General features: G+C 58.0%; 1 protein-coding gene across 1 annotated transcript; it reads left to right on the plus strand.

Moving 5' to 3' along the window:
* Window positions 1-1559: 1559 nt before the first annotated feature.
* On the plus strand, window positions 1560-27976 carry ONECUT3 (one cut homeobox 3). The gene is made up of 2 exons (XM_068173997.1): window positions 1560-2692; window positions 27497-27976. Exons 1-2 carry the CDS (start codon window positions 1663-1665, stop codon window positions 27787-27789), a joined length of 1323 nt encoding a protein of 440 aa, XP_068030098.1. The 5' UTR covers window positions 1560-1662; the 3' UTR covers window positions 27790-27976.

The raw sequence follows: 27976 nt of genomic DNA on the forward strand, positions 1-27976 counted from the left end.
TGGGATGGGATGGGATGGGATGGGATGGGATGGATGGAACGGATGGGTTGAGATGGGGTGAGGTGGCTTGAGATGGCTTGTGTTAAAAGCACTGAATTTGGACGAGATGTGAAATTTGGCTGAATTACTCCCCGAGCAGGCGGGTGCCGGGTGGGTCACCACGAACACCCCCGGAAGGGCCGGGCCCTGCTCTGCCGCCGCTGCCACCCTGCACCGGAGCTCCCAGGTCCTCCCGGCCGCCCCTCGGCTGCGGAAGCCGCCTGGAGCCCGGCGGTGGCCGGGAACTGAGCAGTCCACGCGAGGCTGGAGGGCCCTACCCGCAAGAAGCTATGGATTTTATTTTTATTTTCTCGGTCTGTTCAATAAAGCTCGGGAAACCGGCGCGTGCCGACCTGGGTGAGCGGACACGGCCGGGAAAGGCCAGAATTGCCCGGGGAGCCCAACTCGGGATAGCGGGGCCGGGGACAGCTGAAAACCGTTGTGGAAGGACACCGAGCACCAGCCCCTCCGGTGGCCTAAAACCGGCTCACGTTGGCTCTTCATCCAGTCTTCCTCACCCTCCTTTCCTTTACCTTTCCATTTCCCTTTTTCCTTTCAATTTTCTCTTTCCATTCTCCATTTTTCCATTTCATTTTCCATTTTCCCTTCGCGTTTTCCATTTTCCATTTCAATTTATTCTTTCTCTTTCCCTCTCCTTCCTTCCTTCTTTTTCTTTTTCCCTCCTCCACCACCGCTGCTCAGGGCCCTGCAGCACCGTGTGTCTCTCCAAGCGTGTCCCTGTCACCTCCCCTCCCCGTGCCAAGGCCACCTCGCCATTCCCGAGGCAGCGCCCGCCGAGGGGCAGGGGAAAGGTGGTGACGGGGGGACGCGCGTGGGGAGCCCCGGGGGTGCGGGACAGGATATTTGGGGTAGGCAGGGACAGCCAGGCCCTTGGGAGGGGCACGGGGTGGAGAACGGGGCAGGCAGCGGGAGGCAGGGGCGTGTTGGGGACGCTGGGCACAGGCACATCCAGGGGTGGCTGGCACAGCCAGCTGTGTGCACAGGGAGTGGCCTGGGGCCAGCCAGATGTGCGGGGAGGCAGGTGGGCACTCGACACCTGCAGCGCCGCCGGACGCGCGCTGGGCACCGGGTGCGGCGGGGAGGGCGCGACACCCGGTGCGGGCAGGGTCACGCCGGTGGCAGGGGTCACCCCGGCGGCGGGGGAAGGTGACCCCGGCGGGGGTCCGGGTGAAGGCGCTCCCCGCCCCCGGCGGCACCGGGAGAGGTGCGGGGGGGCGGCTCGGTGCGCCGGGGGGGCGGGGCGGGGCGGCGCTGACGTCACGCCGCGGGCCAGAGCGAGGCTGCCGGGAGCCGGCGGCCGAGGCTCCGCAGCCGCCCCGCACCGAGCCCCGCGCCCCGCGCACAGCCCCGCGGCAGCCCCGCGCCCCGAGCCCCGCGCCGAGCAGGGCGGGCGGCGGGCGCACCATGCCGGCCTGACCGCGGGGCGCGGACATCGATCCCCGGGCGCGGAGTCTGAATTAATCCGGGCAGCCGGCGCGGGGAGGGGGGGCGGCGGTGGAGGAGGAGGAGGCGGCGGCGGCGGCGGCGGCGGCGGCGGCGGGGGGGTGGGGGAGGAAGGCAGCGAGCGAGCGGGCGAGGCAGCGGCAGAGCCCGGCGGCCACCATGGAGCTGGCGATGGAGAACCTGGGCAGCCTGCACGGAGTCCCGCACTCGCAGCCCGCCGAGCTGCTGAGCCCCGCGCACGGGCGGCAGAGCTCGCACCGCAACCTGGTGCCGCACGGCCGGCCCGCCATGGTCTCGGGCATGGCCTCCATCCTGGAGGGGGGCGACTACCGCGGCGAGCACAGCCTGGGAGCCCCGCTGCACCCCGCCATGAGCATGTCCTGCGAGTCGCCCTCCGGCATGAGCCTGAGCAGCACCTACACCACGCTGACTCCCCTGCAGCACCTGCCGCCCATCTCCACCGTCTCGGAGAAGTTCCACCACCCGCACCACCACCACCACCACCACCACCCACACCAGCGCCTGGCCGGCAACGTCAGCGGTAGCTTCACCCTCATGCGCGACGAGCGGAGCTTGGCCTCCATGGGCAACCTCTACAGCCACTACCCCAAGGACATGCCGGCCATGGGGCAGCCCCTATCGCCGCTGCCCAACGGGCTGGGCAGCCTCCACAACGCCCAGCAGCCGCTGGCTCCCTACGGCCCCGCCGGCCACTTGCCCAACGAGAAGATGCTCTCGCCCAACGGCTTCGACTCGCACGCCGCGATGCTGTCCCGGGGCGAGGAGCACCTGGCGCGGGGGCTGGCGGCGCCCAGCTCGGCCATGATGCCGCCGCTCAACGGGATGCACCCGCACGGCCACCCGCACGGCCAGCCCGGAGCCTCGCTGCTGGGCGAGCGGGAGCGCCCGGCGCCCGGCCCCGGTTCCCAGCCCGGCGGCTCCGGGCAGGTGGAGGAGATCAACACCAAGGAGGTGGCCCAGCGGATCACGGCCGAGCTGAAGCGGTACAGCATCCCGCAGGCCATCTTCGCGCAGAGGATCTTGTGCCGCTCCCAGGGGACCCTCTCGGACCTGCTGCGGAACCCCAAGCCCTGGAGTAAGCTCAAGTCCGGCCGGGAGACTTTCCGCAGGATGTGGAAATGGTTGCAGGAGCCGGAATTTCAGAGGATGTCGGCGCTCAGGCTGGCAGGTAGGACACAGCACGGCACGGCTGGGGCCGCCCGCCAAGCACCTCCGGGCGGGTGGGTCAGGGGGTGCTGCGAACACGCGTGGGAACCCTCGGGGGTTCCGGGGTTGCTATCGCGAACTGGGGCCGGGCCCGGGCGGTGTTACCGACCCGGTTTGTGACCTTAAGACCAAAGGGAAGGAATTTATATTTAAGGTGAGTTATACCTAAGGCGACCTCCCGCCTCCCCGGGCCTGCTGCTGCCCGCGAGAGAGGCGGGATCGCGGCTGGACGGAGCCGAGAGGTGCCCGTTCGCCGCCGCCCGTCCTCCTGCCTTGGGGATTTCCCTCTCGGTGCCGCCGAACCGGCCCCGTGGCGCCGGCAGTACCGTGGAACTCCTCCGCCGTCGCTTCGGCCGCCGCCTCTCGGTACCGGGGCCGCGCTCAGGGGAATCTCCGGGCCACCCCACCGGGGCTGCGCCACCGGGGCCGCGCTCCGCTCCCTCCGGGCACCGGCTGCCCTCGGCAGAAGGAACGAGCCCCGCCTGCCCCGTGTCTTCAATCCCCGGCTGGGTCGCCGTCCCGCTGCGCCGTTCCCCGCGGTCTCGGGCCGGCGCTGGGCCGAGGCTGTGCTGGAGAAACGCGGCGGTCTGTGCCGAGGGCGGGCGGGGGTCGCGGGGGAAAGGGCCGGAGGGTGGGACAGAGGGGACAGCAGCCAGCGGGGACGTGCCCGGTGCTCCCCGCCAACCCCGGCACAGAGCCGCTCCCCCCGGAAACGACTGGAGCTCTTGGCTCCGCCGGGCCGAGCCGTGGCGGATAAAACACACGTTAGTGATTTTTAATTTATTTTTTGAGAAATCCGAGCTCTCCGTGGGGACGGGCAAAGCCAGCGACGAGGACCCGCCGTTATTTATGGGGAAGAGCAGCGTTCATATGTATTTAGTGTAATTCAGTTGCTCTTTAATTAGGGCAGGGTAGTGGCATCTTTTAGTTCCAGTCGATGCCCTATTGAAAAGCAGTTAATAGAATGCAAATTGTTCCTGGCTTTACAAGGTTCTGGTAAATAAAGATTTAAACACTGCCGCGATCGGCCGTTTAATGCCCCCGTTGTTTGGGCTAATTGAGCAGCGGGCTTAGGCTTCTGCTTCGCCAGAAGTGGAAATAATAATGAATAATTCAAAAATAATAATAGTAATAATAATTAAAACTAACAGCGATGGTGATGATAAAAAGGTGGCCGCAGCTGGAGGGAGCTCAGGGGGAGCCCTCTTCTCAGCTCGCCTCGAGAGGTCCTTGTCCTCGGCCCGTGTCAGGGATCCCTGTCCCCGAACCGGCTCGTAGGATCCCTGTCCCTGCTGTCACCTCTTTGCTCCTCGCGCCGCCGTGGGGGACTTATTCTGCCGAAAATTATTTTTCTTCCCCGGCGCCGTTTCCTCGGCGCCAGGGCCGCCATGTCCCCATTCTTTACAGGAATTAACCCCCCAGATTTTCGGGGAACGGGGTTTGTTCATCTGCTGCCCGTGAAAACAGGAAAAAATCCACCAACCACCAGCCCAACCTCCCGTCCTGAACCTGCCCGCGCTGCGCCTCGCTCCCCACGCGGGCCCGGGCCGTCCCACGCGGCTCCTGGAGGGGCTCGGCCGAGCTGCCCCCCCGGTCCTGCCGCTTTGGTCCGGCCCCGAGCCGCGCTGGGTCCCGCTTTCGTTTCGCTCCTGCCGCCGTCTGTCCCGCCCGGGCCCGGCCCTGGGTCCGCCCCAGCCCCCGGGCTCAGCCCCGGCCCGGCTGCCCCGAGCGGCGGCATCGGGGGGAAGGGGTCGCGCTGGGGGGGGCCGGGCCCGAGCCCCCCGGTCGATGCAGGTGAATCCCCAGCCCGGCCCAGCCCGAGGCCTCGGGGTGAGTCCGCTGGTTCTTTCCGCTGCCCCGGGCTGGGGGCCTGGAGGGGTCCGGATGGTTGCCACCTTCGCCCCCCGGCAAGCAGGGAAGGGACCTGGGCGGCGAGAGGAATTTTCCCTTCCCGGTAAAAGGAAAAAAAAAAAAAAAAAAAAAGGTGTTCGACGTGTGGCAGCAAGGACTGGTACTGGTTCTGATCCTATTCCTGCTTGTGTCCTGGTTCTATTCCTATTTCTCTTTCTGATCCTATTCCTCGTTCTGCTCCTGGTTCTATTCCTATTCCAATTCCTGGTCTTGGTCCTGGTACTGGTCCCGGTCCTATTCTTATTCCTATTGTCTTTTTTCTGTTCCTGTTTTTGATCCTAGCCCTGGTCCCGGTCCGGGGCCGCAGGAGTCCATCTGATGGATTAGTCCGAGTCACTGAGTCGCGGATCGATGACCACGCCGGGCCCCTAGAAATGGCACCCGCCGCTTTTCTCCTCTTTCCACCCCAGTTCCCCCCGTCCCGCCGCCCCCTCCGCAGATGAACCATTAATTATTCAGCTGGGAGATGAGGGGGCTGCAGCTCCGGCCGCCCCGGGCTCCCTCCGGCCCCGCTCGCCCCAGGGGGCTCCGCAGAAGAGGAGGGGTCCCACGGAGAAACATCTGGGCAGCAGCTGGCGGTGCCCAGCCCGTCCCCCCGGGCCATTCATCTCTGCGACCCCAAGTCGCGGCCGCAGACCCCCGGGCCCGCTCCAGATTCATCTCCACCAACTTCGTGACCGCCCCGCGAGGCCTGCGAGGGCCCGTGGGTGACGCACAGCTCCCACGGTGGCACTTTTGGGGTCGCTGCACGGGTGTGACCCCCCCACCCGCTAAAGCCCGGTCCCTCGTGCCTTGGGGGCGGAAAATGCCCCGGCTCCGTCCCCGAGGGGTGATGGGGGCGGTGGGAGCGTTCCCGCACCTCCATCCCCGTGTGTCCGCGGGGGGCAGGGGGTGCCTCCCACGCTGCGTGTCCCTCGCGTGGCTGTGGGTGCGCTCCCATCCCAGCCCCCCCCTTCTAGTGGGAACCCCCTGCCCGCCACGGATTTATTCCGACACTCAGGACCAGGACGTTCTCTCGTGATTATTTCCCGAGAGGGCGACAACGCCGTCGTGTCCCTTTCGCGGCACGGCGCTCCCTGCTCGCCGCCTTCCTTCATCCCCAGCTCGGAGGGACGCTCGGGGATCCCTCCTGCCGTGGTTTTCCCCGGCTGTGCGTGGAATTCACCCCCGCGCGTGGGGTGCGGCTGGCCCGGAGGGGCCCGGGCAGCTCAGAGCTGGGCAGTTCCTGCTGCTTCTACATTCGCTTCTCCTTTTCCCTCTCCAACCTTTCGTTTTATTTTTCCATTAACACTTCCACCCCTCACCCCCCAACCTGTTTTTTCGTTCTCCATTTTAATTATTTTCTGGTTTAACTTGATTTTTTTCGTTTTGTTTGGTTTTCTTTCCTTCTTTCCTTCTTTCCTTCTTTCCTTCTTTCCTTCTTTCCTTCTTTCCTTCTTTCCTTCTTTATTTCTTTATTTCTTTATTTCTTTCCTTCTTTCCTTCTTTCCTTCTTTCCTTCTTTCCTTATTCCTTTCCTTTTCCATTCTTTTCCTTCCTTTTCCTTTATTTCTTTCCCTTTCTTTTTTAATTCTTCATCTCCTCCTATGAATCCCTTCCCCGAGCATGTCTCCACCGCAGCACGAAGCGTCGTTTTTCAACACAAACCCCAAAATCACCCCGGAACTGCAAACACGACCGCAGGGCTGGGCCAAGAAAAATGCCCGAGAGCTTTGACAATACCAATAATTAATGCCACTAATTAATACCGCAAATTAATACACAGACGTGATAGAAAAAGGGACAAGATGGCGCTGAATAAAACCTCGGGAATTATTTTTTTTTTTACGAGTTTTGTTTTAATTTCAGCCTCTTTCAAACGACTTTGGCCCAACGACGGCTCCTCCCGGCCCGCGGCCACCGAGCACCGGGGCGGCACCGGGCGGTCCCGACCCGGGCCCGGCTCTGGCCCGGGAGAGCGGCAGAAAATCGCGGACGGTTTCGTGTCTTTCGATCCGCGCGTGGCCGCAGGCGACGGGGAAAAGGCGCCGCAGCCGCGGGGAGCTTTGGAGGACCGGGAGAGAATGGGTTTTGTCGCCGTAAAATGGCCGAAAACGAGATTTTGGGGGTCCCGGCTCGCAGCGGCTCCTCCCGGCCCGGGAGAGCTGCCCGCGCAGGGAGTCGGAGAAAGATTCGGGAAAGGAGGCAGAGCTTTGTCCAGTTGGGAAACAAAAAACAACAAATCAAACCTTAAAAAGTGTGGGGGTTTTTGTTTTGTTTTGGGTTATACATATTTTTTTAAACTTGAATTTCTTTATTTTTTTCTTAAATTACTATTTTATTTTGCTATTTTTTTTTTTTAGCGCGTAAATATAGTTGGAACGAGATAAGCTTTAAGGTCCCTTCTGAAGCAACCCGTTTTGGGATTCCGTGAATTAGAGGCGACTTTCTCCGCCGGTGCGGAGCTGCCCGCACAGAGCAGCCACCGCCGGTGTTCCCGGCTGCGCGGGGGCGGCCGCTGCGCGCTCCGCTCCTCTCCGTGCGCCCTGTCCCGCAGCTCCTGGTGTCCCTCACTGCCTGAACCCCGTGTCCCGCAGCTCCTGGTGTCCCTCACTGCCTGAACCCCGGGTCCCGCAGCTCCTGGTGTCCCTCACTGCCTGAACCCCGGGTCCCGCAGCTCCCCGCACCCTCCGCGCTCCGCGCCCCGCTCCGCGCCGCCGCCTTATCAGCGCAGCGGGGCCGCCTCGCTCCGCCCGCGGCTGTTTTTCTGTTGGCTCCTAATCTGCGCCTCAGAAGGGGCCAATAAACCTCCCGCAGGTTAAACATTAAATGGGGTTCCTTCCCCCCACCTCCCTTCTCCGCGGGGTGCCGCCTGCCACCCATCCGCGCCCGCGGGGTTCTGCTCCCCCAAACGCTGCTCCCCAAATCCCCCTCGGGCTCTGCACATCGCCCCAGCCCCGGGGGCCACGCCCGGGGCTTTTCTTGCCGCCTCCTGTTAATTTGGGTTCGCATTTTGGGTGGGTTTTTGTTGGGTTTATCTTTTTCTGGGTGTACAACACGGGGGTGATAATTTTTTTCCTTGTCCTGTCAATCGCTACTGAAACCATAAGGGAGAGATAACAGAGAAGAGAAAACTCTCGGAGTGACCTTTGAATCAATTTGAAAAACCTCATTTAACTGATAAGTCTTGAAAGGCCCAGAACTAATTTGAAAATACATCTATTAAAATCTCATTGCCGCTGCCTGGGAGCTGCTGGGAAGGGTGTGCGAGGCGACTTCCCGGGGTCGGGGGAGCCGGGAGAGCAGGTTTAAGCCCTGGTCAACAAAGAGATTGCAGAGCTGACTGCAAAATGATGGGGCTTAGACCAGGAGAAAAATAAGAATATTAAAAGAAAATGGGTTTTTCTCTCCCAGCTGGTGGGGAAAGGGGAGATTTACAGCATTTTCCTGCCATAACCAGGCACGGAGTCTGGGATCTCAGACAGAATATTGGATTTTATTTATTTTTTTTTTCCTCTTCACAAAACAAATCCAATATTTTCTCATTCTGCTCAGAGGCAGCTGCAGGGCCAGGGAGCCTGTGGCTCTGGGGGGGCAGCCGTGCCCCACTGAGAGGCTGAGGAGGAAACTCTGTGCTCCCATCACTGCGTTTTCTGCCCAGCTTCCTTGGTGCCAAAAAAGCAGAGGGATGGTGAAGGCAGGAGAAGAGCAGAGGCAGGGCCCAGGCTCGTGTTTTCCTGCCTTGGGAATGTCCTGCTTTGCCCCGGGCATCACCTGGGTGTAAAGGAAACAAAAATCCCTGCAGAAACCTCCTGGCACAGGAGGCTCCTGGTGTGAGGCTGTCCTGGGCTTGGAGCAGGGTGGCGATGGCTGACCGGAAACAGGAACACAAAAATAAGATTCAAAATGAAATAAACTCCATCAGAGCCTGCTTTGAAAGAACTGAGCCTTGGCAGCTCAGGTGGGAAATCCAGCTGCCCTCCTGCTCCAGACCTTGGGTGCGATTTGGGATGCTGCTGCCTAAGGAGGGGCCGTGTTCCCTGCGGGGATTGCTGCTTTCCTGGCTCGAGCAGAACCGGACCAGTCACCTACCCCAGGAGAGGAAGGGTGTCCTGAGGTTCCCTGAGGTTTTTGGAAAGGTTCAAGCAGAGGGAGGCTGACCCGAGTAGGAATGGAGGCACTTGATCTGCTCTCACCCCAAATCCACGTTCATGGCTCTGGCCGGGCTTCTTTTTTGGATTTGAGCTGAGATGTGCAAATTCCTGGAGTTTAGCATGAAGCTGAGGCTTAAAGGAGCCCAGGATGAGTCCCACCAACCCAGGACGTGTCCCATCAGCCTGGGATACAGTTGGACCCAGCCAGGATGAGCACTTGGCCGTGGCCCTACTCCTGCCCAGCCTCAAGGGCAGCGCAGAGAGGTTGGGGCCAGCCCTGGTTTTGCAAACTGGCCCAAAAGGAAAGGTGGAATCCAAAATATTCCTCTGCCAGGTGGGAGCAATGCAGGAATGAGCTGGGGCAGGGAGTGCTGGCGAGCAGCAGCTTTTGGAATGTGTTTAATCCTGGCTCCGTGCAGTACTGAGGCCACTGAGCGGCAAATTTAGCTGATTTAATGGTAATTCAAAAATCTTGTTAATACCTCGAATGATACAGGGAGATCTCTGTATCCAGCAAGACGTAAAGCAAGTCTTGGACTGGAGAAATGGATTTTTGAAACGTTTGGTGTTGTTAAAAAATAGCTAAGCAGAGGAAATGTGGGTTCTCTGGTGCTGGAAGGAGGGACCAGGGTATTTAAAAAATAAGGACCCAATATTAAAACTGAGAGATGTTTGTATGGACATGGGTAGGATTTCAAGAATTACCCTAATAGCTTAGCAAATTTTTATACATGCATATATATATATATACATATATACATATTATACATATATAAACACACATATATATATTTGCTAAGTTATTTTTATACATATATATATATATATATATATATATATATATATATAAATTTGCTAAGTTCTTGCTTAAGTTTTTTGTTTTTTTGGGGTTTTTTGTTGATTTTTTTGTTTTTGTTTTTGTTTTTTGTTAAGTTATTAGGGTCATTCTTGAAATATATATAATGGAATATATATATATATATATATATATTCCGTTATGGATCTGCATCAATGCTCTAAACACCGGTGGTTTCTGCAGTGCAAGGAGAGGAGGTTCAGAAGTGATTTTAAAGCCTTTCCACGGTGTTCAAGGTGTTTTATTTCTGGAGGGGTTGGGTTCAAGACGTTTCACAGGTGCTGAAGTCAATGCCTTGCCCACATGGGGGGGTTGCAGGGATGCTGGGCTGAGATGGGCAGGGCTGTGGGTTGCTCGTATTCCTTGGTTTGCTTGGATTCACTTTGGGATTTGGGAAACTCGTCACCCCTGGAAGACTGAGGGTGGCTCAGCTCTGCCCAGCCTGGGAGAAGGGAATGAAAAATCTCTGTATGGAGCAGGGGGGGAAAGCAGGGGCTGCTGTGGGAAGGCTGGGACTGGCTGTATTCTCCTCGGAGGGAGGAAAATCCCAACATCTTGACAGAAAAAAAAATAAAAATAAAAAAGAACAAATTGCAGCTTTTTCTGCTGCTGCTGCCATGGCCAGGGGTACCAACCCCACTCTGCTGAGCTCAGGGCTCAGCAGGCTGGAGGAGAACAGAGCTCTCCTGCTGCAGGAATGAATCCAGAGAGCCATAAATATTTGGGGCTGGGTGTGCCGAGGGGGCTCGGTGTGTGGCACAGCTCTGAGGGCACCACCGGGAACCCAAAGCGTCAGGTTTGGCTGTCAGGGACCCTACAAAACCCCCAAATGGACCAAGAGCGGGGGAAACACCTCGGGCCGCAGGTGGTGGTGTCCCCAAGGAGCGCCCACAGCGGTGCCCAGCACGGGCAGGGCACAGTCCAAGGGCCGTGGCAAGGGTAGTTTTGGCCCCTGGGAAATGTCCCCAAGCTTCCCCACACCAAGTGCCACCACGTGGAAGCGACACGAGCCGTGACGTAGCCATGGACTGACAACCCCGCTCGTGCCTCAGTTTCCCTGGGCAGCGGGGGGATGAGGGTGCTTTGGCAGCGCGGGGCAGAGCTCTGGCAGCGCTGGGTTATGAAACCCGAGGAACTCCGCGGTGCCCCAGCGCCTTTCGAGGTCTCTCTGTGGGAGCCACGCTCCTCCCGACGGCCGATAAATAGCAGGTAACGAGCGAAGTCTCTCCATCGGGGATGAAATTGCAAATGCGCCGGGAGCTGCTGACGGGCGATAGCATCAGGGGCTGACAGAGATCTCAGCGCTCCGGGGAGCTGCTCCCACCGCCGGGCAGCGCAGCGACAGCACCCCAGCCCTGCAATTTCCCCATAGATCTGGCCCTATTCCGCGATTTTCCCATTTTCCGGGGGTCTCTTTTTTGCCCTGGCGCGGCACCCCCGGATAAATCCCGGGGTAAATCCCGGATAAATCCCAGCCCGGCTCGTGGGGGGATCTCGGCTGCGTTTCCCTCTGTGGATGGAGCAGCACCCGGCGCAGCGGGGCTGGAATGTGCTGCTCGATGCCAAAGGGGTTTGTGCTTCCAGAGCCTCCCCAGAATGAGGGGGGTCCTTGCCCATCCGCCCCCCAACTCCAGGGAATAGGGACAGGCAATGAGGCAGGGAACGGGGCAGGGAATGGCGCAGGGAACAGGGACAGGGAATAGGGACAGGGAATAGGGCAGGAAATGGAGCAGGGAATGGAGCGGGGAATTGGGCAGGGAATTGGGCAGGGAACGGGACAGGGAATGGGGCAGGGAATGGGGCAGGGAAAGGAGCAGGGAATTGGGCAGGGAATGGGACAGGGAATGGAGCAGGGAATGGGGCAGGGAATGGGGCAGGGAATGGGGCAGGGAATGGGGCAGGGAATGGGGCAGGGAATGGAGCAGGGAATTGGGCAGGGAATTGGGCAGGGAATGGGGCAGGGAATGGGACAGGGAATGGAGCAGGGAATTGGGCAGGGAATGGGGCAGGGAATGGGGCAGGGAATGGAGCAGGGAATGGGGCAGGGAAAGGAGCAGGGAATTGGGCAGGGAAAGGAGCAGGGAATGGGGCAGGGAATGGGGCAGGGAATAGGGGAAGGGAATGGGGCAGGAAATAGGGACAGGGAATAGGGACAGGCAATAGGGGAAGGTAATAGGGCAGGGAACGGGGCAGGAAATGGAGCAGGGGATGGGGCAGGGAATGGGGCAGGGAATGGGGCAGGGAATGGAGCAGGGAATGGAGCAGGGAATGGGGCAGGGAATTGGGCAGGGAATGGAGCAGGGAATGGAGCAGGGAATGGGGCAGGGAATAGGGACAGGGAATAGGGACAGGGAATAGGGACAGGGGGAGGGTGGGATGATGACACTGCCCTGCCAGACTTCAGAGTCACCCCAAGGCCTCTGGAAATGGATGCCTGGATCAATGCCTGATGTTAATCCTCTTTTTGGGGGCAGACTGCAGGATTTTGGTGACATTTCTCAAGTGGAAGGCAGCGAATCCCTACCCTGGTATTTCCCTGGGAGTTCCTCTAGCGGACTGCCCAAAGCCACCCGCTCACTTGCCGGCACACACGGGCAGCCAGAAAACAGAAATTGAAAACAAAGCATCAAAATCAGGGCATTTATTCGAGGAAAGATGATTCCAAACCAGCTTGCTTTTCCTGGAAAAAGTCTGAAAGAATCTCCCCAAACCCCTAACAGCCGTTTTCACTCCAAACTGCTGATTCCTCTGCCTTCACCACCTCCAAGAAAAACCCAGATGATTTCTTTGCTCTGGTTTTTGTCACCGTGGCGAGGTGGTGGACCCACTGAAGTTTCCTGGGGGTGAGCCAGGTTCTTCATCCTCGGGAAAAGGGACCCTGGGGGACATTTAGGGCATTGGGGGGCTCAGACCCCACCCTCAGCCTCGTACCCCAGCACTTTTCAGGGGCCTTGTGGAGGGTTTGTGCTTCCTCTGGATGGGGGATTCATTCCGGAGCTGCAGCCCAGCCCAGGAACCTCCGGGATGCTGCTGGACCTGGCAGTGCCACTGTTACCTGGCAGAGCCCCGCAGCAGTGTCACTGTCCCCTGGCAGTGCCAGTGTCACTGTCACCTGGCAGTGCCAGTGTCACTGTCACCTGGCAGTGCCACTGTCACTGTCCCCTGGCAGTGCCAGTGTCACTGTCCCCTGGCAGTGCCAGTGTCACTGTCCCCTGGCAGTGCCAGTGTCACTGTCACCTGGCAGTGTCACTGTCACTGTCCCCTGGCAGTGCCACTGTCACTGTCCCCTGGCAGTGCCAGTGTCACTGTCCCCTGGCAGTGCCAGTGTCACTGTCCCCTGGCAGTGCCCTGGCAGTGTCACTGTCACTGTCCCCTGGCAGTGCCCTGGCAGTGTCACTGTCACCTGGCAGTGCCACTGTCACTGTCACCTGGCAGTGTCATCTGGCAGTGTCACTGTCACTGTCCCCTGGCAGTGCCCTGGCAGTGTCTCCTGCTGTGCAAGAACGGCAGAAAAGAGGCAGGAGTGGAAAGGGAAAACCATGGCGCTGCTGGGCATTGCCTCGGGCACTGCTGTGCCACCCGAGCTGTGCCACCCGTGGCTCCCCTCGCTCCCTCCTCTCCTTCTTGTTTTCTTTTTCCTTTTTCTTTTCTTCTTTACCTTTTCTTTTTCTCACTCACCCCCCCTTCTTTCACTTTCTCCCTTCATTTCCCTTTTACTTCTTCTTTTTTCTTTCCCCTTTTCCTCTCTTTTCCTTTTCCTTATAGTTCTCCTTTTCTTTTATCTTTTTTTCTTATTTATTTTTCTCTCCATTTTTCTTTCTTCTTTTGCATCTCCTCCTTTTCCTCTTCTTCCTTTTCTCTCTCTTCCTTTGCTTTGTTCCTTTCCCTCTTGACTCATTTCTCTCTGCTCTCTTTCCCCCCCTTCACTCTCTCCTTTCCTTCTCAACCCATTTTACCCCCAAACCCCTTTCCAAGAGAAACCATTCCCTGTAACCATCCCAAGCCCCTTCCCCAGCTCTGCTGTCCCATTCCACCCTCCCACCTTCGGGGGGAAGCCCTGGGGACAGGCAGGGAACGGGGCAGGGAACGAGGCAGGGAATGTGGCAGGGAATGGGGCAGGGAACAGGGACAGGGAACAGGGACAGGGAATGGGGCTGGGAATGGGGCAGGGAATAGGGGAAAGGAATAGGGGCAGGGAATGGGGCAGGGAACGGGGCAGGGAATAGGGGCAGGGAATAGGGGCAGGGAATGGGGCAGGGAATAGGGGCAGGGAATAGGGGAAGGGAATAGGGGAAGGGAATAGGGGAAGGGAATGGAGGAAGGGAATGGGGGAAGGGAACGGGGCAGGGAATAGGGGAAGGGAATAGGAGAAGGGAATAGGGGAAGGGAATAGGGGAAGGGAATGGGGCTGGGAATGGGGCAGGGAATAGGGAGAGGGAATGGGGGCAGGGAACGGGGCAGGAAATAGGGGAAGGGAATAGGGGAAGGGAATAGGGGAAGGGAATAGGGGAAGGGAATAGGGGAAGGGAATGGGGGCAGGGAATGGGGCAGGGAATGGGGGAAGGGAATGGGGGAAGGGAACGGGGCAGGGAATAGGGGAAAGGAATAGGGGAAGGGAATAGGGGAAGGGAATGAGGCTGGGAATGGGGCAGGGAATAGGGAGAGGGAATGGGGCTGGGAATGGGGCAGGAAATAGGGGAAGGGAATAGGGGAAGGGAATGGGGCTGGGAATGGGGACAGGGAATGGGGCAGGGAGCAAGCAGGCAATAAGGCAGGGAACGGGACAGGGAATGGGGCAGAGAATGGGGACAGGGAATGGGGCGGGGAATAGAGACAAGGAACGGGGCAGGGAATGGGGCAGCTCCTGCGGGATGGATCCCCCCTTCCCGCAGCCCTCCCCGCAAACCTGCCCGCGAGCTCCCGCCGGTCACGTCGCCATCAAAGTGATGTGCCAGCAATATCCAACACGCAGTTAAAGCCACTCGTGGGAGTTTCAATAAAATCGACCGGGCAGGATCAATGGGCTGCGCTGGCCCCATCCCCACACGGAATGGGGCGGGGGAGCGCGGGGGGGCCCAGGAAAAACACCCAGGGCTGCGAAATGGGGGCGGTGGGAGCGGGGAGCTGATTACAAATCTATCCCATCCTCGCCGTGATTAATTGCTGCGTTACCAGAAGGAGCAGCGCGGGGTGGGGGTCATTTTTAAAGGTAATGTTGAGGAGGGAGTTCTCTGCTGCCTTTGGAGGGGAGGAGGCAGGAGCCCTTTTCCCGTGGGTTTCCCTCCTGGCAGGATGGGGCCGGGACAGTGATCGTTCACCCCAGCCCAGCAGCGATTTGGGATTTGGGAAGAGAACCCCATCCCCATCCAGCTGGGATCACTGGTGTCCCAGTGCTGGGACCCTGTTGTCGAGCTGGCTCAGCTCCCAGGCAGGGCATCGCTTCACGGACCACCAGGGTGCAGGTTCCGGCTGCCCCTCACCCTAAAACACCCCTGAGCAGCCCCTTTATCCCACACTGGGACTTTGAAAGGGCTCTGCGTCCTCCCCAGCACTCAGGGGGTCTCGGTCCTGCCCTGCCCTCCCCGGAGATGCCCAGCTCAAATTAAAACATCATCCATCGTTCCAGTGGCAGCGCATAATCCCTGGCAGATCAGCGCAATTACTGCGGGAAATGCCTGGGGAGCTGAACTAATAACGCCGGCCCGGTGGATTAAGAGTCACTGGCTTAGCGCTGTGTCCCCCCGTGCCACCGCGGCCCCACGCGCCCGGGGGACACCCCGGGGACAGCGGGGTCCCGGTGGGGCGCGGGGAGGTGGTTGTGGGGCTGGGTGGGGGTTTTGGGGTGGTTTTACTGCCCCATATGTGTGGAGCAGAAGTGAGGCAGTGATGGGCAGGGATTGGGCAGCAATGGGCAGGGATGGGGCAGCGATGGGCAACGATGGGGAGGGATGGGCAGCGATGGGCAGGATGGGCAGGGATGGGCAGCGATGGGCAGCGATGGGGCAGGGATGGGCAGGGATGAGCAGCGATGGGCAGGGATGTGGAGGGATGTGGAGGGATGTGGAGGGATGGGCAGCGATGGGCAGCGATGGGCAGCGATGGGCAGCGATGTGGAGGGATGGGCAGCGATGGGCAGCAATGGGGAGGGATGGGCAGGGATGGGCAGGATGGGCAGGGATGGGCAGCGATGGGCAGGATGGGCAGGGATGGGCAGCGATGGGCAGCGATGGGGAGGGATGGGCAGCGATGGGCAGCGATGAGCAGCGATGAGCAGCGATGGGGCAGGGATGTGGAGGGATGGGCAGTGATGAGCAGCGATGGGGCAGCGATGGGGAGGGATGGGCAGCGATGGGCAGCGATGGGCAGGGATGTGGAGGGATGGGGCAGCGATGGGCAGGGATGGGTAGGGATGGGCAGGGATGGGCAGCGATGGGCAGCGATGGGCAGCGATGAGCAGCGATGGGCAGCGATGGGCAGCGATGGGCAGGATGGGCAGCGATGGGGTAGCGATGGGCAGCGATGTGGAGGGATGGGCAGCGATGGGCAGCGATGGGGCAGCGATGGGCAGCGATGGGCAGGGATGGGGCAGCGATGGGGCAGCGATGGGGCAGCGATGGGCAGCGATGGGGCAGCGATGGGGCAGCGATGGGCAGCGATGTGGAGGGATGGGCAGCGATGGGCAGGGATGGGCAGTGATGGGCAGGATGGGCAGGGATGGGCAGCGATGGGCAGCGATGGGCAGGGATGGGCAGGATGGGCAGGGATGGGCAGGGATGGGCAGCGATGGGGCAGCGATGGGCAGCGATGGGCAGCGATGGGGCAGCGATGGGCAGGGATGGGCAGGATGGGCAGCGATGGGCAGCGATGGGCAGGGATGTGGAGGGATGTGGAGGGATGGGCAGCAAGGGGCACACGGAGCTTCCCTGCCCCGCATCTGGGCCGGGCAGTTCCATTCCCGCAGCTCCCGGGGGTGTCCATTCCGTCCCCCCGGGGCGCGGCCGGACCGGCCCATGGTGCTGAGGGAGAGGGGGGACAAGGGGGGCGTGGCGGGTTGTACCACTGCGTCCGCCCCGGGGGGGAGTGCGCCCGGCCGTCCGCAGGGGGGCGCCAGCGCGGCGGGGACGGCCCAGAGCGGCTGCGGAACGAACCATTGCCGGCTGCGGGGGGGGCGGGCGCGGCCAGCGCTGCGCATGGCGGGGGGGCCGCGCTGCGACCCCTCCTCAGGCTCGGCCGGGGAGGGGCCGGTGTCACCCGGGGCCAGAGGGGCGAGGGGCGCACACCTGAGGGGCCACGCCGAGCAGCAGCGTGGGGTTTTGTCCCTGCCGCTGTCACAGAGTTCCAGAGCGGTTTGGGTTGGAAGGGACCTCAAAGCCCATCCAGTGCCAGCCCTGCCATGGCAGGGACACCTTCCACTGTCCCAGGCTGCTCCAAGCCCTGTCCAGCCTGGCCTTGGGCACTGCCAGGGATCCAGGGGCAGCCACAGCTGCTCTGGGCACCCTGTGCCAGGGCCTGCCCACCCTGCCAGGGAACAATTCCTAATTCCCAATATCCCATCCAGCCCTGCCCTCTGGCAGTGGGAGCCATTCCCTGTGTCCTGTCCCTCCAGGCCTTGTCCCCAGTCCCTCTCCAGCTCTCCTGGAGCCCCTTCAGGCCCTGCAAGGGGCTCTGAGCTCTCCCTGGAGCCTTCTCCTCTCCAGGGGAGCACCCCCAGCTCTCCCAGCCTGGCTCCAGAGCAGAGGGGCTCCAGCCCTTGCAGCATCTCCGTGGCTCCTCTGGCCTGGCTCCAGCAGCTCCACGTCCTCCTGCTGTGGTTCCCCAGGGCTGGGGCAGCTCTGCAGGTGGGCTCTCACCTGAGCGGGGCAGAGGGGCAGAATCCCCCCTCCCCTGCTGCCCACGCTGGGGGCTCAGCCCAGCCCAGGGGGGTTTCTGGGGTCAGTGCCCATGGCCGGGGCAGGCTGAGCCTCTCACCCACCAACACCCCAATCCTTCCCCCAGGGCTGCTCTCCCTGAGTTCATCTCCCAGTCTGTGCTCAGGGCTGGGGTTGCCCCCCGTGCTGGCTCTCTGCCAGGTGGGAACACCTGGGATTTGGGGTCACACTGGAGCTGGGCTGTGAATGCCCCGGGGTCCCCTGGAGTGGGGCCTCACCCCTTGAGGGGCTCCAGGCTGGATCTCCCTCCTGCCACGCGCTGCTGGGGCTCAGGGGTACCCGGAGCAGCCGATGGCCCTGTGCACATCTGTGGCAGTACATTTTTCTTTTTCTCAGGATTTTTCATAGAGGAGCACAGAGAGAAAGAAAGAGAAAACAATTTCTGTTTCTGCTCCTTGTTTTTCCCATGTGGAATGTGTTTGGAGAATTGTTTACCTGGGGTGATTGCTTGGTTGGATTCTGGTGAGGATTGTTTGGCCAATCAGACCCACCTGTGGCTGCACTCTGGCGAACAGGGCCACAAGCTGTTAGCAGTTAGATATAATAGTTAGAGAAAGTAAGTATGTAGTTTTAGTATCTCCTTTAAATAGTATATTAATGTATTATAGCACAGTTATAATAAATAAATCATTCAGCCTTCTGAACTGATGTTAGACATCATCATTCCTTCCCATTGAGTTCACCTTCGTTTTACAATACACATCATCCTGCCCACCTGCAGAGGTCCTGGAGACACAAACCCTGCGCAAGCCCCACCCTGAGGATTGCAGACTGTCCTGGCTGTCCCTGCACCTGGGGAAGAAATCCAGCAGCGAGGGACCTTCCCTTCTCACACCCCATAAAAGCACCTGGGACCAGATTTAATCAGGACATGCAGGAAACTCCTGGGGTTTTCCCTGTCTCCAGCATGTTTTGTGGCTGATGGTGGCTCTGGGCCCTCTCTGGACACCAGCTCTGCTGGGAGCAGCTCAGGGCCAGCACACACTCTGCTGAAGGACGTGCCATTGCCTCTGAACTTGCTCGTTGTCCCTGCTCAGGGTTCCAGGAGCAGCTGGAGGAGCAGGCTGGGGGGAATCCCAGAGGGAGATCCTCACTGCTCCTCTCCTGTGTGAAGGGGTGGGGACGGAGTGGAATGCCCAAGACCCTCAGCCACAAATGTTTCTCTTTCAGTTTGCATTTATCTGAAATTCAGAGTATGTGGACCAAATGCTGATATGTAGATCTGTGAATCCCCTGTGTTTAATTAACACTTGAATTTATTAATTTACAATTTATTGGCCTGTTCAGTAAATATTATCTGGAACAACTCAAGCTGCAGGAGTGGTCCTTCAGAAGTAAACTTGGAAGTGGATCCTTCAGCTGACAGAGCACATCCTGCAGCACAGCAACATCAGTCTGAGTGAAAACCCATGGGCTAACAAGTTCAGTGGCACAGGGACGCCACCCCGGGCTCCCACCACAGGCTCCTTGTCCACCATTGCTTCCTTCTCACAGAATGGAAGAATCCTGGAATATCCTGAGCTGGAAGGGACCCTCAGGGGTCATCACCCCAAGTCCTGCACAATCCCACCCTGAGCATCTCTGGGAGTGCTGTGCTGGCAGCCTTGGGGCCGGGACCATTCCCTGGGAGCCTGGGCAGTGCCAGCACCCTCGAGGGAAGAACCTTTCCCTAATGTCTGACCCAACAGCAGCCCCCCTGCAGCCGTGACACAAACCAGCCCCCAAACTCCCCTTTCCCCCCCAGAATCTGCAGCTGGGGCTCTTGCACCAACGCTGAGCACAAGGAAAACTCATTCCAGAGGATGGAGCTTCTCCAGCCTCATCCCCTCCGCCGCTTGCCATCCCTCCGGGCGCTGCCGCTGACTCCGGCACTTCATTAGCACCAATTTGCTCTCGTCACGCTAAGTGCTGCTGACTCGGGAGAGGAGCGAGGAGATCCGAGCAGCCGCCAGCGCTCCGGGGCTCCTGCCCAGCCCTGCCTCAGCGCAGCGGCCGCTGCAGTCCCCGGCAGCAGCTCCCCGTGGCCGGGTCTCCTCCGGAACAATAAAAGCAGCTGGTCCTGGTCCAAAAAAAGGCCTGGAAAGGGAGGAAATAGGACAAATGGGGGAAAGGACTTGCCAGCAGAGCTGATCCCGGCTCCCCTGGGTGCCGGGGAGAGCAGAGAGGGGCACCAGGTCTGCCTTCACGAAGGTGTGTGGAAAAGCAAGTGGGAAATGAAACCTGTGCAGAGAGGAAATGCTTTTAACAACAAACTCACCTTTTTAAGTCGTGTGAAACTGTTTTGGTGTCCCTGAGGGGGGTTTGGTGGCTGCCACCAGGGCCAGAACAGCTCACCTGGAGAGGACAAGGATAAAACCAGGGCAGATGTGGAGGGATGGAGCCAAGCAGAGCTGCAGCAGCCACAGCTCCTTTGTGTCGCTTCAGCCACCCTTAAACCACACAAACTCCTCTGCTTCAGTGCTGGGAAAGCTGGAAATGCCACCCATGGAAGAGCAGGCCAAGCTTGAGACGTGCAGGAGAGGAAATGAGCTGTCCTGGGGGCTCTTCTGCGTGTTGGGGCAGCTCTGATGACCCCAGATCGGGACCCCCATCTCGGGAAGGACTCTTGTCACCTGAGCAGGGGACAGACAGAGGGCTTGTGCTTCCCTTTCCAGCCCCTTCCCTCCAGATGCCAGCCCCTGGGGCTGTGGGGGATGTGTGGGTTGGTCAGTGTGGGTGGCTGCCAGAGCCAGACCCATTATTTCTAGATCGAACTGGAAGAGTCAAAGAATATCATCATCTTAACATCCTAGGTCCATTAACACATACACAGAGCATTAATTTACTAACTTCACAGGCAAATTTCAGCTGCAAAGTCTCCAACCAAGAATTCACCACCTATCATCATTTTAAAACCTAAAGATCACCTGCTAAGGTCAATAACAAATTTCTAACCTCTAAGAAAAGTACCTATAGAAAAATATATGGTGCAAAACAAATGCCAGATCCAGTTCAGCTGGATCAGAGCTGCTCCCAGGACTGAGCCAAGGAAACCTCGGTGTGAGGAGGGAAGGGAAGCGCAGGGAAGTGCAGGAGGGAAGGGAAGCACAGGCAGCAGCGCTTTGTCTCATCTCATCTCATCTCATCTCCTCATTTGCAGCGCTCAGAGGAAGATTTAATTTGCTGGGCTCGGGGAAGCGGCTCCCCCTGCAGCGCTGGCTGCATACCAATGACCAGGGGCTCTCCTCGTCCTCGCCGAGCTGCCAGGGACACCGGCGGGGAAGCCTGGCCCCACCAGGGCACACGTGGCACAGGGACACGTGTGGGGCTGGCAGCTCTGGCTGAGCCGTGTCAGTCCTGCCCAGCAGGGCTGGGATGCTCTGCAGCTCCTGACCGCATCTCTCAGGCTCTGAGTGGTCTCTGATGTCTCTTTTCTTCACTACAGAGGGGCTCAGATGCTGTGGGACCACGGCATCCAAAATTCCCCACAGGTTTTGGAGGACAGGAGGCGATTTTTCAGTCGTGTGCAGCTGAAGGCTGGGGGGTCCCAGGAGTGGGCACTGCAGGGCAGGCTCTGCAGGTCATTCCATGGCTGGCACTGTGAGAAATGATACTCACTTCCAAAATATTTAACAGGTTTATTAAAACCTTATCAAAAATACAGCAGAAGACTGAATAGAGAAAATATTACGGCACCAGGAGCAGAGGATTTTTCCCATCACGGGCTCACCCACACAATGGAGGTTTTGCCTTTTAACCCTTTGGCCCCTCCCAAAGTTCTGCCCATCGGCTCCTCCTTCTCTGTTCGGTGGTGGAGATCACTGCCTTAAATCTCGGTTGGAGTCAGGAGCTGCCATAGTAACAACCCACCCTCCCAAATGTCCCAAACCCAGGTCACCCCCTGATAACAACACAAGGGGGGAAAACACAACTATAAATCTATAAAACTTCCCATATCTACAGGATCTTTGCCTTTTAATTGTGGGAGTCACACATTACTCATATATCCCACCACCGCATCCCCTGTGCCCATCTGTTTGTCTGTGTTTGGAAGCAAATGGAGTTTCAAGGGAAAAAAAAAAGGCAAAAAGAAAGTTGAGGTTTGGTTTTTGAGCACTTTTCCTTTGTTCTGTACTGCTGCCTGTCCTGTCAGCATTGTGTTCTCCCAGCTGGAGAAGATCTGAATTTCTGCTGGAGACCTCTATTTGTGACAAATCTCCTTTTTCCTGCCGTGCAAAGAGAAGTCAAACCAAGCTCTCGGAGTTGCCCCAGCACCCAGGCAGCCCCACTGTGAAGCAAAGGATTTCTGGTTTGGAGATAAAGCTCCCTGCTCTCTGCTCCAGCTCGGGGGGAGCAGACACCACGAGGTTCATTCATGAGATTCATTCTGGGCTCATCCCTGTTTGCTCAGAGCTGGAGCTCCCAAAACCTTCCAGAGCAGCGGGGTGGGGGTTGAAGCAGTAACAGCCATCCCCTTTCTATGGGAAAGGGAGTGATATCACAGAGCTATGGAATTGTTAAGGCTGGAAAAGATCCCTTAGATCAAGTCCAACCACCAACCCAGCACCACTGCCATGTTCCCCGCTAAAACACATCCCCAGGTGCCACACCTGCACATTTCTGGAACGCTTCCAGGGATTGTGACTCCACCATTTCCGTGGGCACCCTGTGCCGGGGCTGGGCAGCCTTTTCCATGAAGAAATTTTCCCTAATATCCAATCTAAACTTCCCCTGGTGCAACTGGAGGTAATTTCCTTCTGTCATTGGTTACTTGGGAGAAGAGACTGAGCCCCACCTGGCTCCAACCTCCTTTCAGATCCCTCTGCTGCTTCAAGGAGAGGGGGAAACTGAGGCAGTCCAGAGGCTGGGCCTGTTTTGAAGGCACAGAGACAAGCCAGCTTTGGTCAGGGCCATTTCCCACCCAGTGCCAGCAGTGGAATCAGCCTGTTGGATTAGGCCCTTTTCTGACCCAGAGATGCAACTGAGGGCAACTGAGAGGTGCTTTAAAAACTTTTATTGCATTTTCAGTCTCATGAGAAGGGTGAGACAATACAGATGTTATAATTCACACCATCACAATCAGAAGTTAACTATTTCCTAATTACAAAACATTATAAGTGTTTTTTGGCCTATCAGCTTTTTGTCACACCATGCTGTAGATGCCTTAAAGCCAATCATCTAAAATTACCCCTCGTGGGTCCTAATACAATGCATCTTTCACAGTCCTATTTCTCCAAAGTATCCAGTCCTGTTTGCAAGGCCACCTTTTGAAACTTTCTATTTCCATTTCTCTCTCAGCAATGTCTGTCCTGTTCCATGGCATTTCTAAATCAGCATTTCTTATCTCAAGGTTTGCACACAGGTGCACACTGTGTGAGCCTTCTGCCAGGCTTTGAGAATTTTCTATAAATCCATTTCCCACATCAGCCCGTGCCACCTTTGCACCAGGGAAACCTGCCAACCACATCCAGGTTCCCCCTCTCCATCCCTTCCTCTACCTCCCTCTGAGCTCATAAACGCTCCTCAGTCCCCTTCCATCCCTGGCAGATGATTTGACAAGGAGAAAAAGTGAGAAACTGGTGGGTTTTGTGCAGAATTTCCCCCCCCCTAACCTTGCTTACAGCGGCGTGCTGGCTTTGAAAGCCCCTGGCTGTCTTTTGTGATTTCAACAAATCACCAGCACTTAAGCAAAGTGGGCAGAAAATTACAGGTTGTATTGCAAGTGAATGGAGAGGGAAGAGCACGCTGGGGCCGAAAAGCAGAGGTTTGCTGGTATAATAGAGAAAGCAGGGTCTGACAGGCTGTGGAAGCCTGCAAAGCCATCAGGTATTAGTTAAATGCTTGGCGGGGTTCACGCTGCGAGGCATAATCGCAGTTCCTGAGCAGCAGCCATTTGATTGTCTCCATTATGTCCCCTCTGAAATGATTTGGGAGATGTTTTGCTCGGAGCTGTCAAGGTTAAGTCAAGGAAAACGCGCTGCCTCTGCCATGAGGCTCCCGGGAGGCAGAAACCCAGGGCAGAATGCTCTGGGGAGGAGGGTGGGATGCCTCTGCTTTTTGGAGCTCTTTCCTCCTGCTTTCCCTGCTCGAGGTTCCTCCTTGTCTTTGCTCGTTGTGGTTTTTTCTGCAGCCGGGTCAGAGCTGCCTTAGGGATGGGATTGTTTGGATTGCGTGCCTTGTGTGGAGGGATCTGTGCCGTCACCAACCCCGTCCCACTGCGTCTGCCATCCCCCCCTTGTCACTTCTGGGCTCCTTGGTTGGGTTTGGAGGGTGTGAAATGAGCTGGGGAGGGTTCGACAGAGGAGAAAATCCCACTGTGGGTGAGCCCAAGCCACTACTGGCCAACATTAGAGCCATGGGAGGCTGGAATATCCTGAGCTGGAAGGGACCCTCAGGGATCATCAGCCCAGCCCCTGCCCCTGCACAGACACCCCAACAACCCCACCCTGAACATCCCTGGGAGCGCTGTCCAAACGCCCCTGCAGCTCTGGCAGGCTTGGGGCCGGGATGGTTGGTCCTGGTACTGCCAGGGCCCTCTGTGCCCCAGGAGGAGCAGGACAAGCCCAGCAATAAATAAACCCTGTCCTTTGGGGACACATGCAGAGACAGGGGTGGAAATGTCCCCGTCCCACAGCCAAGGCCAGAGAGTTGGGAAGGACATGGTGGAAAAACAACATTAACCCAAGGCTGGGCTGTTTGGATCTTAGAACGTGGGGGGAAAAGGGATTTTGGAGCACAAAGAAAATGCCTCACCCACGGCTGATATGGGAGGGAGGCAGAGCCGTTCCCCTGGCTGCCCCTCGGCCCTGGCTGCCTGCGGGGACATGGGGACAGGCACCGCCAGCCTGCCTGGGAAAGCAGCGCCCAGGGGATGGGGAATGGGAAAAAGATCCTGCGTTGAGGGGTTGATGGCTGCCGTAAATAGATCTGAGCAGCGTCGCCATCGATCGCTGCTGTGCGGAGCTGTAATTAGATTGAGCTGGGGGAGAGGGCTGTGGGGCTGCGTCAGCAGAAAGGGAAATTAATAAATAAACAAACCAGCACAGGAAATGTGGGATGCGGCCGCCAGCAGCAGCGCAGGCCAAAAATAACCCAAAATAGCAGGGGTGAGGAGAGGGACGTCACCTGTGCCTGGACAATCGCACTGGTTCTGCTGCAGGAGCCCAGTTTTACCCTGATGGTTTGTGTTTTTACCCTGATGTTTGCCTCAGAGCTCAGGGTTATTGATGGGAGACTGGGTTGTAATAAACACTGCTAAAAAAGGAACGGGAGGTTGGAAAGCTGAAAGGCTGGACCTCGGGCTGGATGTCCAGCACAGTGGTGTCAGTGGGTGCCAGCAGAAAAGAGAGCAAGAGGACAGACTGGACTGCCAGGGTGACAGCTGGGTCACATCTCCCATCCACATGGGAGACATTCCAAGGGCCATCCTGCAGGGCAAAAGCCCCGTGGGTGGAGTGTGAGCAGCCCACCCTGGACACAGGAGGAGCTGAGCATGCTGGGGTGCTGGGAGGGCTTGGGGAGGGTGGGCTTGGGGCACAAGTGTGTGTGGGGGGGTTTCTGTTTGTTGTTTGGCTTGGGGGGACATTTGGGGTGGGTTCTTTTTTAAAATTCATGTCTGGGGGAAAAAAAGTCAAATTTTCTATAAAGGCTTTTTTTTTTTGTTCTTTTTGCAAGCATCTGATGGTCATAGGGTAGGTTTCCACATTCTCTGCTGGCTGTTTGAGTAAGGTACCCTGGGACAGGGTCCCCTGGCATCACTCAGAGTGTCCCTTTGTCCCTAAGGATGGTGGTGTGTAGCCAAACCTACTTAGGGGGGGAGGAGGGGAGGGGAAGGTTCTCCACTGGCTTTACCAGGGCTGGCTGGTTTGGACTGAGAGTGGTTGGTGGTGTCCAGCTCGGTGCCTCCCATCCCCTGCCCAGTGGGAGCAGAGCTGGTGGCTCCCAGCACGGCGTGGGGACAGGGCCAGGACCGAGCCCAGCAGCTGGGACACAGAGCTCAATCTGCTGCATAAATGGTCTCCTTCAGTGAGCTCCAGATTTCCCCAGCTCCGGGTGGAAGGGGTGGATCCCATCCTTCTCTCTCAGTCCGAGCTGATGTGAAGAGGGCTTGTAGTGGAGGCGGCTGAGGAGCTACAGGAGGAGGAGATTGCTTATTTTCCAGTGAGGAAGAAATGACTGCAAACACCCTCCCACTACTCCTGAGCTAAGCACTGCCTTCCCTGTGGCTGTGGGGGTGTGTTTGGAGAGCAGGGAGGGGTTTAGCCCAAGGGGAATACCTGTCCTGTGCCCCTGCAGCATTTTGGCCTTGGCCTCTCTGAGCTCTGTGCTTGGAGCTTGGAACTTGCTTTGAGCCCTCCAGGCCAAAGAGGCTTCTGCAAGTGCCTGAGAGAAGCAAGCTGAAATCTGCCACCCAGACACAAATGTCTCAAGGGACCCTGCAAAATCCTTCAGAAGATCTGAACCAAGAAAGCCCAAAAGCTGAAAACTGCTGCTGCCCTGGGCAAAAGTGGGACTTCCTCTGGGAAGTCTTCAGCCCACAGTTTGCTCTGTCTTTTCTGAGCTTCCCAGGAGGAAATGCTTTGTCCCCAGCCCTGTAGGGTCAGGTCCATGCCCTGCCTTGTCCTTGCCATGTTAGGTTCCTGCAGTTCCGTGTCTGGTTGAGTCCCTGAGCACTCAGATCAAACCCCGACAGCTTCAGGGTCAGCCCTGCTTTGAGCAGGGACTGGATCAGCCACCTCCACCATTTTACAGTTTTCTAGGAAAATATCATAGCAAAGGTCCCCTTGTCCCATCTCTTCCACCAGCAGTGTGCTGGACATCCCCCACAATTAAAATTCATATATTTATTTCTTTTACTCACTTCCCCCTCTGCCCTCATTCCGCGTGCTGGAGTCAGGGGGACTTTCCTGGCTTCCTCACGTGACAGCCCCTCTGTGCTGACCTTTGCCTCCAGCCAAACCTGTGGGGGAAGCTTTTAATTCAATGCTGACAAATGTGCCAGAGGATCCGGTAGCAAAGGCACACAGGGGAGACAGAATTTCCTGGAGCCTCTCGTGACTCAGGCAGGAAAACCCTTCCCAGAGCAGGTGGATCCATGATTGGTCCTTCCAAGCTGATGCTGAGGGATTAAGGCTGAAGAGTGACCTTTCCATGATGTCCCTGTCCCTGGCTCTGCCCTGCATTTCCGAGCTGGCAGCTGGATGTGGTGGCCAGGAGCCACTGGTTCCCTGAGTCCTCAGGGCCACCCACAGGGGTGATGAGGAGGAGAGTGAGACCATGCCGAGGGAGGCCCAAGGATAACCCCAGAATTTAGGGATGAAGCCCAATAGCCAGTCTCTGGGAACAGAGCAGTCCAGGGCTTTCCTCAGCCTCTAGTCCCAGGGTCAGCTGGAGATGCTGAGGCTTTTCCTGGGTTTCCCCCAGGCTTTTGTCACCCTGTTGTCACAAGAGGCCATTGTCCCTTCTCAGGAGATGTTGTATTCCTCTGGGAAATGGTTTTTTCCCCCTGCAGAGACCCCTGTAGCTGTACCCATTTTAGTTTAACCCTTCCTTCCTTTCTTGACCTAATTGGCTGAAAGCCAATTCTCTTTTCCTGAGCAGGAGTCTAGATAAAGGCCCTGTTCTTCCTTGTTTGGTCTCTTTCCCCCCTGGAAACCTTCGAGAATAAATATCTTGGACTACATTGGGGGTTAGAGCCTCTTTTGGAATATTTTGCCTTGCCCTTGAAATATTCCCCCAGAGCCCTCTCAGATCTGGGCTAGTCTAGTAACTCTGGGGTCTTCAGGGGTAATTATTTCAAGGAGGCACGGGGAGGAAGAGGAGGGAGTGGTGGGACACGAGCCAGCGAGTTTCCTGGTGGGAAGGGCCTGGATTTCGGGAGGCAGCCGGGCAAGCTGCAAGCGGGCCAGGGTGGGGAACCCCAAATTAACAGCCCTGTTCTCTCTTTTGTACATCTCCAGCTTGCAAACGCAAGGAGCAGGAGCAGCAGAAGGACCGGAGCCTGCAGCCCAAGAAGCAGCGCCTGGTCTTCACGGACCTGCAGCGCCGCACCCTGATCGCCATCTTCAAGGAGAACAAGCGCCCGTCCAAGGAGATGCAGATGACCATCTCCCAGCAGCTGGGCCTGGAGCTCAACACCGTCAGCAACTTCTTCATGAATGCCCGCCGGCGGTGCATGAACCGCTGGCAGGAGGAGCCAGGCGCCAACCCCGGGGTCCCCTCGTCGTCTACAAGCACTTTCTCCAAAGCATGATGTCCCCCAGCCCTCCCTGCCCCTTCCTGGATGTCCCCCTCATGACAAAGCCAACCCCAGTCTCACACACATGGCCTGACCGGGGTGGGTGCTTTTGGGGTGGGTTTGTTAGCCTCCCAAACCCTCAGCTGGGTGTCACCCAGGGACGTGGGCCTTGGGCCACCTCCTGCTGCCACCTCCTGCCAGC

The sequence above is a fragment of the Anomalospiza imberbis genome, chromosome 27, assembly GCF_031753505.1.
Source record: "Anomalospiza imberbis isolate Cuckoo-Finch-1a 21T00152 chromosome 27, ASM3175350v1, whole genome shotgun sequence".
In the NCBI taxonomy this organism is placed as follows: Eukaryota; Metazoa; Chordata; class Aves; order Passeriformes; family Viduidae; genus Anomalospiza; species Anomalospiza imberbis.

What these genes read in the sequence shown, in the direction of transcription:
- ONECUT3 (XM_068173997.1), top strand. Translation starts at nt 1,663, where the DNA reads ATGGAGCTGGCGATGGAGAACCTGGGCAGCCTGCACGGAGTCCCGCAC. An exon ending in GTCGGCGCTCAGGCTGGCAG is followed by an intron (nt 2,693 to 27,496) that starts GTAGGACACAGC and finishes GTACATCTCCAG; the next exon opens with CTTGCAAACGCAAGGAGCAG.